The following is a 14,155-nucleotide window of genomic DNA, read 5'->3' on the forward strand; positions in this document are numbered from 1 at the left end:
GGGGGTAGACAAGTATGGGGGGGACAAGAGGTCCCGAGATGAGAGAAACTGTGCTTTTTTTTGGAACTGGTCAAAGCACCCTTAAAAGGATAACCCTTGAAGCAGCTCTGTTCCTTGTCCAGTGGTGAGAGCGCTGGGCATGCAAGGAAGAGGTCACCATGGCCCCAAGAAGGACTCCTCTCCTCTTGATGGACTGGAATTGAGTATTTACAGGGTGATGGGTGGAGACTTGAAACTTAGAAGATGTATTGGAAATGTGGTGGGGGGAGGAGGAAATGCTTTTCGTGGAGTTTTCATTTTCCAGGGGTGTGTGTGTGTGTGTGTGGTTTTTTTTTCCTTTTGTAGTTTAGTTAATAAACTTTTTTCTAAGGTAGAGGCCTGCTTTGCTTATTTCCTGGTCACATCTCACAGCAAACACCAGGGAAGTATATTTTCATGGGGCACTGGCATTGTGCCAGTGTCAAACCATGACAAGATGTAATTTTAGTATTGTTCATTGTTGAGGCTTCCAGCCAATATTAACGTTGATATATGTGTTATATATAGTTAGTTTGTCAAATATGACACAAAAATATATTTGCAGTACAGATGCAAGAAGCATCTTATAAAAGCATGTAATTGAATAATTTATGCAGCACTGTGACTGTTTCACTAAATAAGATAATTAGAAGGGAAGAACATTTCTAAGAAATTATTTTTAGCTAATTATTTCCACCTATTGTTACAGAGGAGAAGGATGATACTGCAGTTTCTGCACATGTTTTGTGTAGACCTTTCAGGTCCTAGAGTATAAACTCTGACTTAACACATCCTAATTAGACATAAGTATTTATCTATGAACTGGAAGCACATCAGTGGATGTAGTCTCAGTCTTCCTATCTCTTCTAATTGACATGACTTCCATTAACATGTAAATTCTGCTTTGTTTTCTTGGATAGTTTTTTTTTTTTCCAGAGCAGTTGTACTGTGTGCATTTTTTAAAATGACTGAGTCCCTGTGGGGGATGAGGCTGGCTATGTCCTGCTTTGGTCCTTTACTTTCACTGCACTTATGCAGTGTTGTCTGCAGAAGTGTTGTCCACTTCTGTCTATGTTGTGGGTAAAAAGGTGGTTAAGTAAAACTAAATATGTTTTCCTCTCTACAGATCTGTAAATCTGTGGCAGTTTTAGACAGCCAGATGCCCCACATTTACATACATGTCTCTTATAGGTAAAGGAAATCAGTGGGTGTATGTAATACATAATAAAGTGTTGCAACATACAGATAGAAATGCTTATAACCAGCCTGGAAGAAAAAGTGAGCAGTGTAAATTACTTGACCATGGGTTCCTGTAAATTGAAACATCACTTTGCAGATTTGAAGTATAAAAATGGACCCTGTCTTGTATATCTATGACATGTGTTTAGTGTTATGTCACTGCAGGTGACCTCTTGCCTTGCCACTTCAACTTTTCAGATTCAACTGAGTGAGGAATACTCAGCAGATACTGATCTGCTGTTTCTGGTTTTGCCTCTCCTGTAGGATGTCTAAGTCACTACCTTCTGAGAACCACTTCTCACAGTGGTTCAATCAAAAAAAAAAAGTAATTAAAGACTCAGCAGAGATGCCAGTATATTCAAAGAAGGAAACTTTTTCAGCTTTAGGAGGTTTTGCATAAAAAGGCAATGACTGTTGTCTGTCCAATCAATTCTTCCATAGCCAGGCTGGACCCAGGACTGCTATTGTTTATGAAGAAAAAGATCTGGCAAAACTCGGAAGATCACACCAGAGAAGTCAAACTTTGCCTGAAATGTCGTCATGTTTTCCTCTGATCCTGTAATTCTGTTGACATCATATGGTTCATATCTTAATTTTTGTGATTTTAATTCTCTCTAGGTAATGGTGATGATAAAGATTTTCTAAACTGTTTTTATGTTAACCTTACAATGTATAATGCCTAGGGTAAAAAATAGCTTTTGTTGTAACTTTTTGATGAGCAGTGATAACTGTTTATGTTCCACCAGTTTGTAACAGATGTTTTGACCAAATGTTGGGCTATCTGTTCTTATATGGTTATTTCTACTCCTGGTTACTCACCTGCAGTTCCAAGTTCTTAATATGAATCCTTTGTCCATATTGTGTCTGCCTTTTGAGGATTTAAGGGTTCTTTTTTTTTTTTAAAGTAAAATTTTACATCTCTTCTTTGCAGGACCCAGCAAGGATTCTGAACATAAATAGCAGCAGCAGCAGTAACAGTTTTTCAAAGACCCAGAAGTTAACAAAGGAGCACAAAGAAAAAAATTCTAAAGACTCAAAAGAACAAAAAAGTGCCTTTAAAGAACCTTCCAGGGAACATAACAAATCTTCCAAAGAATCCTCTAAGAAACCCAAAGAAAACAAACCACTAAGAGATGAAAAAATGGTTCCTAAGATGGCATTCAAGGAACCCAAACCCATGTCCAAGGAACCAAAATCTGAAAACACTCCTATCCTTACCATAACGTGTGGGCAGCAGCAAGAAAAGAAGACTCTCACAAAAAGGCCCTCTGTGCTGGACACTGATGAATCTTCTGCAAGAAAAAGGAAAAAACCCAGCTCGGATTCATTATTTAAAAGTTTTCCTAGTGCCCCACCACTGATTCTTACTTGTTCAGCTGACAAAAAACAGACAAAAGATAAATCTCAGCTCAAGGTGGGGAGAGTCAAAATTGAAACTGATGCACTGGAAAGGAAGACGCCTACTCTGCCACCCTTTGATGATATTGTAGATCCCAGTGATTCTGACCTGGAGGAAAATGTGTCCTCCAAATCTGATGTAAGTGCTTGCTTGGTTTTGCTTAGTACTTTACTCAGTGCTGTCTTGAGTATTTGTAGTCTGTGGGACTGCACTGAATTTGTGTTCTCCCCTCTCTTCTTGCTATCTATTGGCAGATTGTCCAAACTGGAGGATGATGATGACCATGTTCAAGCTTATGCTTGTTCTAGTTGAATTGTGTTGCCTATTCAAGTCTATTCAGTTACTAATTGTCAACATTATGACAGTGAACCTATGGGAGATATTGATAAACAGTATTGCTATTTTGATGTTCATTAGAAATTCAAGTTTCTTTTGAGAGAAAAGGAAATGGATTTAAATGCTTGTATTTCACACTCTAAATCTTTGTTTTCAGGTATTAGAGAGTTCAGTAAATCCAGGAAAGGCTTGCAGAGAGTTACTTATTTTTTTGCTAAAAAGGCAGTTCTGTCAATGAATTGACGGAATTTTGTGGAGGAGAAGTTCCTAGAATCACACTCTGATGAGGGGAATCTATTGCCAAGTAGTAGGCTTACCAATAAGAAAGATGTTTTAATGGAAATTTGCTCTCTTGAAAGTATTTATCTACTGTGCCTTCTCATCTGTTTCAAGTATGATTTGCTCTTTAATTTTATTATTAAAATTAAGATTTTAATCATTCTCCTAGCAAACTTTGGTTTTCAGAAGCGTCTTTTATAGAGACATGTAGAGAAGGAAAGGTATGGTAGGAGAAACGTTGTTTGGTGCCATTATTTGTTCTTATGGCTAGAGGTGACCTAGCCATGTGTGCATGGTAGAGAATTCTTCCCAGCTTTTTCTGTTCAATTCTGTTGTTTTTCCATTTTCTGATTTGTGTCTCTAGTATTGCTATCAGATTCATAAACCTACTTGCCCTCTCTGGAACAGACAATAAATGCCTTTCTGTGGGGAGGTGTCAGCATTAGGTTTTTACTTTGTAGAAACTTCCTGTGGGGGAGAAAGTAATTTACTTCTGAGGTGACCTTTTAATGACTGGTCCCTTAGGGCATGCAAAGGCTGTTAAATTTAGAAGGTATACAATAGAACAGGCCCTGCTTTACAGCATGACACAGGGGATACTCTGTGGTTAGAGTGGCACTCTTGTTATGGCTTGAAAGTTAACCAGTTTGTCTTCAAACTTGAAAACGTACATAGTTGTGTGAAATATTTTTTCTTGTTTTCAAAAAGCTGAATATTATATTTTAATTTCTCACTAGCCTTAAGACATACTATATACCCTCAGTAGAGAAGGCTAATTGAAATAGGTTTTTGAATGCCATAGAGGAGCACATATGCTTTTACTGGCTGCAGCAGTTCTCAATTTTTTTTAAAGCCAGAAGAATTCAGACAAGCAAATTAAATGTAAGTGGAATTCTACAAATGGTTCTGCAGAGGTGTGTGATGTGTGGCAACTTGAAAATAACTTCTTTGTGAAGGATATATGGATGGTAGTTAAAACTAATCCTTTTTAGTTGCTGATAGGTATTTCTCTCTTTGTCTTGCAATCTCTTGCCCACTAGCAATGGTATAATGGGAACACCTCTGTATTTTTAATAGGCTGACACAAGTCCACTAACACAAGTCCATCGTCCATCTGCAGTTGGCGTGTAGGACCTAAGGAGTTCCTTAATTCTGTACTAAAGCTGAAAAGCAGATTCAGTGTTGTCTAAGTCTGTAAGCCACTGTTACTGAGAGAGCAAATTGCTGAAGTCCTCTCCAAGAGAAGTAAATCCTGCTGTTTTGAACTCTTGTCTATTTTAATGTTGACATAGTGAATCATGGAACACATAAGTCTTCGATGGGTGGGGGCACAGTGCGGTCCCTGTCTGAATGGGTGAAAAGGATGTCTGCCCCTTTTGGACTGTGATCCTTAATAAATCAGGCTGAGTATGGCTCCAGTCAGTGGTGGGATACTATTTAGGAAGTCAGTAGTATACTCACCTAAATAAAAACTATCTATGAAACACTAAACAATCCCCTAAGGTACTTGAGTCACACAACTGGCAAGTGCTGTGTTAGAAACAGGTGGGCAGTCTGGTTAGTGAATGTCTGCGGAATTTTACAAGGAGATGTTCTTCTGCATTTTACCACTTTTAACTGGGAAACCTAGTGAAAGGTGACCAAGCAGTGTAATACAGGTAATTTTGTATGTTGGAAGAAATAGTTTGGACTTTTTTGTATGTATTGGGTAAGCTTCTAAGTGTTTTAGGAAGTTTCACAGCTAGATCCATAAAGGGTGTATCCAATAAACATAATCATGTTAAGGAAAAGAAAAAAGTAAAAAACTTGCAATGTTACATAGAGAGTAATGGAAGTAAAAATATGCCAGTGCTTTTTCTATACTATTTTTCAGAACTGTCAAGGCTTCACGATACTGACAAACATAATTGCCTGAATCTGGGAAGATGATTCTTTAGTGTCATATCCTGGCATAATAATATGCTGTAAAATTAAGTCAATTGTTATTTCTTACTCTGGTACAGTTACAGTAGTAGCTATTGTAGCCCTGATGAACAAAAGGAGTATATTTGGTAATATCCAGATTTATTCCTAAGTGTCTTCAAGAAAGCAAAACCACTATACCGAATCCAGCAAATTTAGGTTAGGTATAACAAATTACTTTACAAATCAGTACCTGAAAGAAAATTGTTAGAATATTGCAAAGACAAGATATTTTATTTTAATCATAATAAAGTGAGATCTTCTTGATAAGGATTTCATTGCTTTGAAGTTGCTTTATCTATCTACTTCTACAAATTTTGTTGTGATCCAGAAGAATGGCTGCATGTATTTAAAACAAAATCTAACACCTGATGATTTTCAGCTGGCATTTTATCTCTAATAGTTAGGTCTATTCAAGGCTTTTATGCCCTTTTAGTTTTTATGTGGAACCAATATGTTTACACTTCTTTTGCTGGGGGAAGAGGGGGGCAAAATGTCATGGTATACTCATGTATTTTTGAAAGTTTGCTGCCAAACTCCCCATGAACTTCATTAGATTATTTTGATAATACTTCCCATTCAGAGGCTTGTACTTTGGTGATGACAGACATGAACTCTTCAGGACACAGTGTAAGTACACAATTTAATTTTTATATTTAAAAGACTCAATCATCACCTGGGAAAAAATTAAGTCTTTAACTTCTACTAACACAGGGTAGAGACAGTTTGAGCTCACTGCTGCAGTGAGTGTGTACCCTATCTCATGCCTGTGCATTGTCTGCTGATGAGGGAGGGACTGCTGTTTGCCTCCCTGTGCTGTGGAGCTCTGGGGCTGTGCTTCATGTTTGACACTGCAGAGGAATGCTGGGGGACCCTCTTGGAATGGGCAAGGGATGCTCCTGATGGACATCATTTGCCTGCCCCAGACTCAAGAATGATGGTGCCTGTGTGTTTCTGGTCTCCTAATACTGAAGTGTGTTCGTGAGCCTGGTAGAGGAAATAAATGAAAGCAGATGTAATCAAGCAGTTTTCTTTCATGCCCTCTGTGTGGCAGCTGCCTTTCCCTCTTGACAACATTATTCACTCCTCTTCTGCCAGAGAACCATTGCTGTTAAAGGGCAGTGTCATGCCTGAAACCAATTTTAATAATATTTTGCGTGTTCATTGAAGGTGGTTCAAGATCACCATATCACTAGTAGAAAAATTGCTACATAGCTTAAGTGTGTTAGTGTGAATTTGTGTTAACTCTCTGAGTCATTATTCAGTAGTACTGTGTTGGCTTAGTCAGTACCTCAGTACAGCTTACATTTTTGTTAGAAAAAGATGTTGCAAAATTAATTGCTTTATGCTTTTTCCTACCAAAACCAAACTCAAAAAACCCAATAAAAACTTTGAGTAAAACATCCAGGTCTATTGGTACTAAACTTAACATTCTCTATTGAAAACCTCTAAGCTTTCAGGCTTTCATCCTCCCTTGAAAACAGAAATCTTTATCTGCCCCATAAGTTGTATGGTCTGTGTGTATATAATGCGCATGATCTTTTGTGAAAACTACTAGACAAACACATGGTATTATCATAGAGCGAGTGCTTAGGAACCATTTTATTGGATGTTTCAGATCTATAGAGAAAAATATGTGTAGAGCATGTTGCTGCCAAACATATCTAAAGATCATTGTTAAGTTTATAGTATCACAAGACTGGCTAAAATTATGGCATTTTGAAAAATCATTTGAGGAATTTTGTTTTATTTTAGAGACTCGAAAAATTTTTAGGATATGGCATATATTTTTGTATTTTTCTCTCTACAGTTTTTCACTGAAGCTGGAATGTACAATAAATGAAAGTTGAGTTTTTCAGATAATTTAAATTCCGGAAGTTAAGTTTGAGGGGAGTAAGTACAATGAGGCTTGCTGTGAAACTGACAGGGGCAACAGAGATCTGCGCTTGATCTCTCTGGAGTTTATAGTTAAATTTTGAACCATTTTGTTTTCTGGGACATGAGTTCAAGAGCCTGTGCAGCAGAATTTAAGAAAAAAAAAAAAAAGTTGTTGTTTTCCCTGCATTTAGGGACGTACTTGCTTGATTTGTATGACCTCAACAAGCTTTCCACATAGTAAAGTTTTAGTGTGGGGTCATGCTGGGAGTGTTCTACAGGTTTGAGCTACATAAGAATAGAGGGGAACTGAGGTGAATTTGCAGAATCTCTGAGTACCTGCTGAGAAAACCAAATTTTGAATGTGGAGAAATGCACCATAGTACATAATTATACCCATAAAAGCAGTTTTACATGTAGATGGTTCTCCAGTTGTTCTATTGTTAATAGGAGTGTGTGAATTCCTAACATTAGAACCCTCAGATCTGGGAGAATTTAGGTGATCCACCTTCCTGATGCCCCAAAAGTGACAGCAGACTGTTTGATTTCCCAAACAGTGAACTGTGGATGCATTAACATCTGTTCTTCTCAGTGGTGACACATAGCATAGGGCACTGCAGATGAAACAGCGTGAGAGAAGGGAGTTGGGAAGTCTTAGCTTCCAACACAGCTGCTGAAGGAGCTGGCCAGAACAACTACCACCCATCTTCTATCATTACTAATCCCATTAGAGAAGAAGATGTAGAGTAGTTGAATGAAGCTCTCACCTTAGCTTTAATACCAAGACTGAATTTTGTGGTTTGTATTTAGTACTAAAATTGAAGTTTTTTTCCAAAACACATTTGCTTTATTGGCATAGGACAGCTCTGTGTATAGAATATGTGGAAATTCTCAAAGGAAAGTTTAAAATCTTAGGTCAAACTCTCAGAAAATCAGTATCTGGGTATTGCTTGTCAGCTTCATTTGACCTTTTCACAGTTAAAAGAGTGCAGAGGGACAGTTGCTATCCTCTCATGAGAGGGCTTTCATGCCACTGGGCTTATAAAATGAGCACTGTTTTCCAAACAAGTATATATTATATTGTTTGGCCTCATTTTTTTCCCATGTAGTTCAGGCTTTGTATGGAATACAGACCTGTTAAATTTCCCATGTTGTGCTGCTCATACTTTATCAATTCTTCACAGATATCGATGTCTTTTCACAAATTTTTGGTGGTCTAAATAACACAGTGTTTAGTGCCAGTTTTGAAAGGCTTTTCTATAAGCCTGTCTTTGCCAGCATTACCTACATATTCAGGACAGTCTTAAGCCTTACCAAGAAGGATAATCTGATGAGAGCTTCCATCAGTTTGCCTCTTGTGTTTAAGCACCATGTTCATACTCATGTGACCATACACAATTTTAATTTATTTCATCCTTAGTTTACTCATTATCTTGACGTCCTGAAATCCATGGAAACTGTAGTATTCAGCTGCTCTACAAGGCAAACCTTGATCTTCCCTCCTGTACTTTTTGCTTGCTTTACTATCTGTCTGCCACTCTTTTCCATTAAGGTATTTTCAGGAAAAATACTCTACAGGTTACAGAACAATCATCACTACTGCTTCATCTTTCAATTTTATTGTACAATGTTCTGCAAAAGAATTTTTATCCACATTTTTTGCTCAGTCTCCTGTTCATGAATCTTCTCTAAATCTCAACTATTTGTGAGTTTTTATGCTAGCATTGTCTCAAATTTACTTCTGATTTATAAAGGTAAAATAAAATCTATTAATAAATGCAGAAAGAAAAGGATTTTCTTTCAAAATTAAATAACATGTTTCAGTAAGACACTCTGTAAGGGAATGCAAATCCCACTTGATTCGGTGTAGTTGTTCAGAGGAAACAGTTGCAAAGATTTGATTAAGGCCTTTTCTTGATGCTACTGTTTAAATTAAGGATGTGTTTCAAATTCAAAGAATCACAGACTCCTTGAGGTTAGAGAGTACCTCTGAGTGTCATCTGGTCTTCCTGCCCTGCTCAGCCAGGGCCACTTTGGGCTGGGTGGTCAGGATCCTGTCTAGACAGCTTTTCAATATCTGTTGGGGAGGGAGGGAGATGACAAAATCACCCTGGGCAGCCTGTGCGTATGATTGGTTACCCTTGCAGTGAAAAGCTGTTTGCTGTGTTCAGTGAGAACCTCCTGTGCGAGCTGCAGATAGGTTGAATTATTCTACTGAAAGCTGAGGTCACTGACAGGTCACTTAAGTGGTGGTAGATGTTGTAAGTACAGGAGTCCTGTAAGAGAAAATGGCTTGTCCTGCAGGAGCATGTTCCTCCTCCCTGGAATTCCAAATTTGCACAAAGTGGAAGCAATGCTCAGCTGTATAAGTAGTTTCAAGTGTACAGACTTCTCAGTATGTATAGCACTGGGAAACATACATTTCTACACTATCATGCATAAAAAATAAGAAATATGTAGACTGACTGATATGAAATGAGATATTGCTACACCACTTCATGTTTACTTCAAGAAACAATTTGTAAGCTTCCTTCAAGAGTGGTTCAGGGAAAGGCTAGAAAAAACATTGTCATCCACAGGCAGATATCTTTTATTTCTTAATGTAAGAATTAATAAATAGCTTGAAATGGTGAGGGTTATTTTTAGAGTCACAGAATCATATCCTGAGTTGGAAGGGACCCACAAGGATCATCTAAGTCCAGCTACTGGCCCTGGACCAGACAGCCCCAAGAAGTTGTACAAACTGGGACAACCATAAAATATTACAGAAACAGCACCATTATATCCTTTGCTATAAACAGGTGGGTTTGGCTGAAAGTTGTTTGCAGCTCAAGAGTGAGCTACTTGTAAAAACAGACAAGAATTTGAAAATGGCAGAAGCCAGGTGATTTAGAAAAATCACTGGTAAAAAAAGGTACCTTTTCACGGAAAACTTGGGCCAAAGAAAATTGCCTTTTTTGCTGAACAGTTTCAAAGCACAGAATCCCTCAATCAGGCCTAATAAAGAAGTCACTGTCTACTGTGCATCACTGTGAGAGCCCTAAAACAAAGTAGACTGTCTAAGAATGCAATAAATCATATGGGGTCATTGCACTAATGAACAGTTCAGGCCCAAACTCTCATTAGCTTGTCTGTAGAAAGAGAAAACTGGTAAAACAGGAAAAGGTCATATGAGAGAAGCTCTTCTCTGATATTATCTTAAACTTCTATTGTTGAAAGATAGGCTTTAGCTAATTTCAGACCTATTAAAAAAGAAATATTTTGTGATTAGGAACCAGTGAATAAGAACAGAAAGCCTAAGTGTGTAAAGCCATAAATACCTTAGTCCATGGGTTAACAATCTGTAAAAGTGTCAAAAAGTATTGCTTAAGTGATAAAAGACACCCGCTGTTAACTTGAAGCATGGGTGCTGTTGGCACCAGTCCATATTCATATATGGAAGCCATCTTTTTAGTTCCTTCTGAAAAGGCAAATCTTTTCTTTTAATAACATTCTTTCTTAGGTTAAAAACAACTGTTTCCTCTGGGTGTGTTCTCACCCAGATTTCTCAGTCCAAAATGGTTTCATTTCCAACACTTAACAGTTTTAATTTTTATGCTAATCTATATTCCTTGGAATAAGTTTTCAGATTGGGATGTTTAAGAAAATTAAGGAAATAGTTTCAAAAGTTATTAGGAACCCTTTTAAAGTAAGTCTGGATGATCAGTGTGTTTCCTAAGTTTTTGTGGTTTGAGTTCTCAAAATGATCTTGCTAAAGCAGCACAAAATTTTTACCAGGAAAATACACGATTTGTATGTATCTATATTCATTTGGTCTTGTGATATTAACCCAATTAGTTAAAATGCTGCAAGAAAATTTTGGCCCAGAGCAACTTCACTGGTATTTTCGTGCCTTATCATGAGAATGAGATTAGGCCTTTCTCCCTTTTTTCATTTCAAGTAAGCTGGTTAAAAAAGAAAGTAGTGAACTTGTAATAGTTAAATAGTCTCTGTGCTTATTTGATTTTTTTTCTTTTTAGCACTTGAAAGCCAAATGTGACTGTCTTTTAGTGTTTGCTTTTTGCTTCTTCTTTTTTTTTTTTGAGGGAATGGACTTTAGGTAAGTGAAGTTCATGTTGAAATTAATAAAGAAAAAATGCAGTTAATGGAAATCTGCAGAAACCAGTTCTCAGCTAGTAATTTTGCTGCAAGAAGCAGAAATTGACGGATAAACCAGATGCTTAAGAGTAGCCTGCAGCTAGACAACTGAGCTTAGTTTGCTGATGTCTTTAAAGTTTGCATGGACACTTGTTCTTCATCACTGCAGTCTGTTTCATATTATCATGATTATTTTACAGCTAAAAATCTTGTAAGGTTTTGCAGAAAGTCAGGAAGGAAAAGTTTTGGTTTTTTTTTTTTCAAAAATGCTTGATTTTCAGAGCAGTGTCAAGTAATCCTGCAGTGTGTTTTGAAAAAGTTTGATGCTGTGTAGTGTGTAAGAATCTCTCTTGGTACTCTGAAGTGGGTTGTGTTGTTGTTTGGGTTGGGTTTTGTTGCACAGGTACAGAGTTTGTATTTTGACTGTGTGTCTGTGAGAACTGGAGCTGATGTTGATTTAAGGAGAGCAGATGTTAATGGTGTTGTTCTCAAGTATTCTGTTGCCCAAATAGGCATCTCTCATCGTGAGAAAAGGCAACAAAAGGCAGTAAATCTGCCTGCTCTATTATGAAGGGCAACAATAGATTGATTTATGGGGAAAAAGCAACTGTTAGGCTTAGGTAGTGAAAATTGAGTTTTACAGACCGGATATTTCTGCTGTCATTTTTGAGAACAATTTTGTTTTGTCTTAATCATGAGGGAAGGAGAGTCAGAAAATGTTGGTTAGCCTGGATAACACATCATGATAACACAGTTGTATAAAATTTAAAGTGTAAGCAGGTTTAATTTTCAATAGTAGACCATTATTTTCTAATCTGATTTTCACTGTTCCTTCTCTATGGCTATTTCTCTGTTAGCATCCCCTCTGCCCACATACCAGATTCATACTTTGTCTCATGTACATAGATGAGTGTGCAAGGATGTATCATTGAGTCTAGGAATCAGCCAGAAAGTATATGGAGACATGCAACCTGGCAGGAGGAAGCAAGAATCTTCAGTACTGAGGAGTAAAATAGCGCAGAATTTTTCTATGAAGTAATAGACTTCCTCATTAAACAAAAGAGAAATTCACACATTTTAAGCAGTAGTAGGAAAAAAATTGTGTAGAACTGTTTGTTAAATAATGCACACTGAGTTTAATAGCCCTATTTAAAAATCCAGTTCTCTTTTGTAATTGGTAAATTCTAGATAATTTCTCTTTGTAACCAAGTATACCTTCTGTTTCAATCACATTTACAATCTGCGGAGTTTTGACACATATGAAAAGTGTTAGGAGAATTTCAGTCACGGCATAAAAGTTTCAGTCGAATCCCTATACTAAGACTTATTTTCTAAGGGAGATGAAAGAAAACTGTCTGAGGTTTTCTGGCATTTAGTGTGGTCTGCTCAGGTCTTTTGTTTTTCAATTCCACAGTGTTATTGCTAATTTGAAAAACATTGCATCTCTAGTATGGCAATGACAGAGATGCCTTAGGTCCGTTATAAACTCATTTAGGCTTTCATGTTGTATGATCTTTCAAACAAGTCTTTGGAAACTTCTTGTTAGACTTTAGCAAAGAACTAGACATGATGTAGTAGTGTGTATGTATGGTGAGTGCAATAGTAATTTCCACAATGATTGCCTCACCGACACCTGAATTTAAGGTCTTTGAGTACTATTTGGCCCCACAGTTTCTTTTTCTTGACAGAATGTTTTAGGCAGTAACTAACCATAGGAGTTTTTCTAGGCAAAAGAATGTCTCTTAAAATGTTATTTATTTTCTTTTTTTTTTCTTTTAAGTCTGAACAGCCCAGTCCTGCCAGTTCCAGCTCCAGTTCCAGTTCCAGTTTTACACCATCTCAAAACAACAGACAACAAGGTACCAGTAAAGGAAAAGAAATTGAAAGGAGTGTGTGAAATGAAGGGGCCAATAAAAACAGAACTCATGGCATCTCATGACCTCTTTTCTTCTTTGTTTCACTGCCTGAACTGGCCAGTTTTGATTTAGAGACTTTTCTGCAGAGTTGTTTTCAGATGTGGCTATAAGGGCAAAATAAAAGGAGAGAAAGAAACTGGGAATCTGAGAAAAGGGTGTGAATATTGGTTGTTTTGAAGGACTGAATACATGCCAGTCACTTAACAGAGGATAAACCCAATAGAGCTTGTGTTTCTGAGTTGTCCTTCTGCAAGGTTATGTGGCATGGCACCTGGCTCCATCTGAAGCCCTGGAAAAGTGTGGTTTCCCATGGGCAGCCAACAGAAACCCACAGATATGTTTATGTAGACCCTTTCAAAGGCTCTGAGCATCCCATACTACTGGGAAGTTTTAAAAGCACACAGTATTTACTTCAAATACATGGCAGGGAAGGATGATGGTTAGATTTAAAGTTTGCATTTTGGTTTTCTGGCTAATAATTTCAGTTTACTTGAAACTCAATAAAGAAGGCATTTTTCTTCCTGGACGCTTTGCCAAGGCGTGTTTTCTGTAAATAAGGTGATATTCATTCTCCATGATCTATTAAACTACTTAGTTCCTGGTTGGCTTCCCTCCCTGGTTTATAAGATTGTACAACCGATACATTCTTAATGAGTTTTTGTTTTATTCTTTAGATAAGGAGCATTAAAAAAGCAGTCTTTGACTAAACAAAATTGTTTGTTTTAGCCATTTATATTCCTCAGTGGTAGACTTGATTTAGAGTTATGACAATGCATTAGTGCCTCAGACACGCTGACTTTAAATAGATTTGTACATGATTATGTGATGCATATCTGTCCTAGTGCCTTTCTGTAGGTGGCTGGTACTGATTTTCTGATGTTTTCTGGCAGTGTTATTCCATGTGAAAGAGGGCAAGAGCTTGAAATGAACTGTGGTAATGACTGGCTTCAGGCAGTTAATATTTACTTAACAATAAACAGATACACTTCCTGCT

The 14,155-nt window shown here is 37.3% G+C and overlaps 1 protein-coding gene across 1 annotated transcript in view; it reads left to right on the top strand.

Moving 5' to 3' along the window:
* Positions 1 to 14,155, top strand: part of MLLT3 (MLLT3 super elongation complex subunit) — a 119,489-nt gene that overhangs the window by 85,840 nt on the left and 19,494 nt on the right. Inside the window, exons 6-7 of the mRNA XM_005420884.2 lie at positions 2,189 to 2,794; positions 13,026 to 13,104. Of these exons, the coding sequence (XP_005420941.1) occupies positions 2,189 to 2,794; positions 13,026 to 13,104 (685 nt within the window). The remainder of the gene's footprint in view (positions 1 to 2,188; positions 2,795 to 13,025; positions 13,105 to 14,155) is intronic.

Source organism: Geospiza fortis, unplaced genomic scaffold (genome assembly GCF_000277835.1).
Source record: "Geospiza fortis unplaced genomic scaffold, GeoFor_1.0 scaffold12, whole genome shotgun sequence".
Lineage (NCBI taxonomy): Eukaryota > Metazoa > Chordata > Aves > Passeriformes > Thraupidae > Geospiza > Geospiza fortis.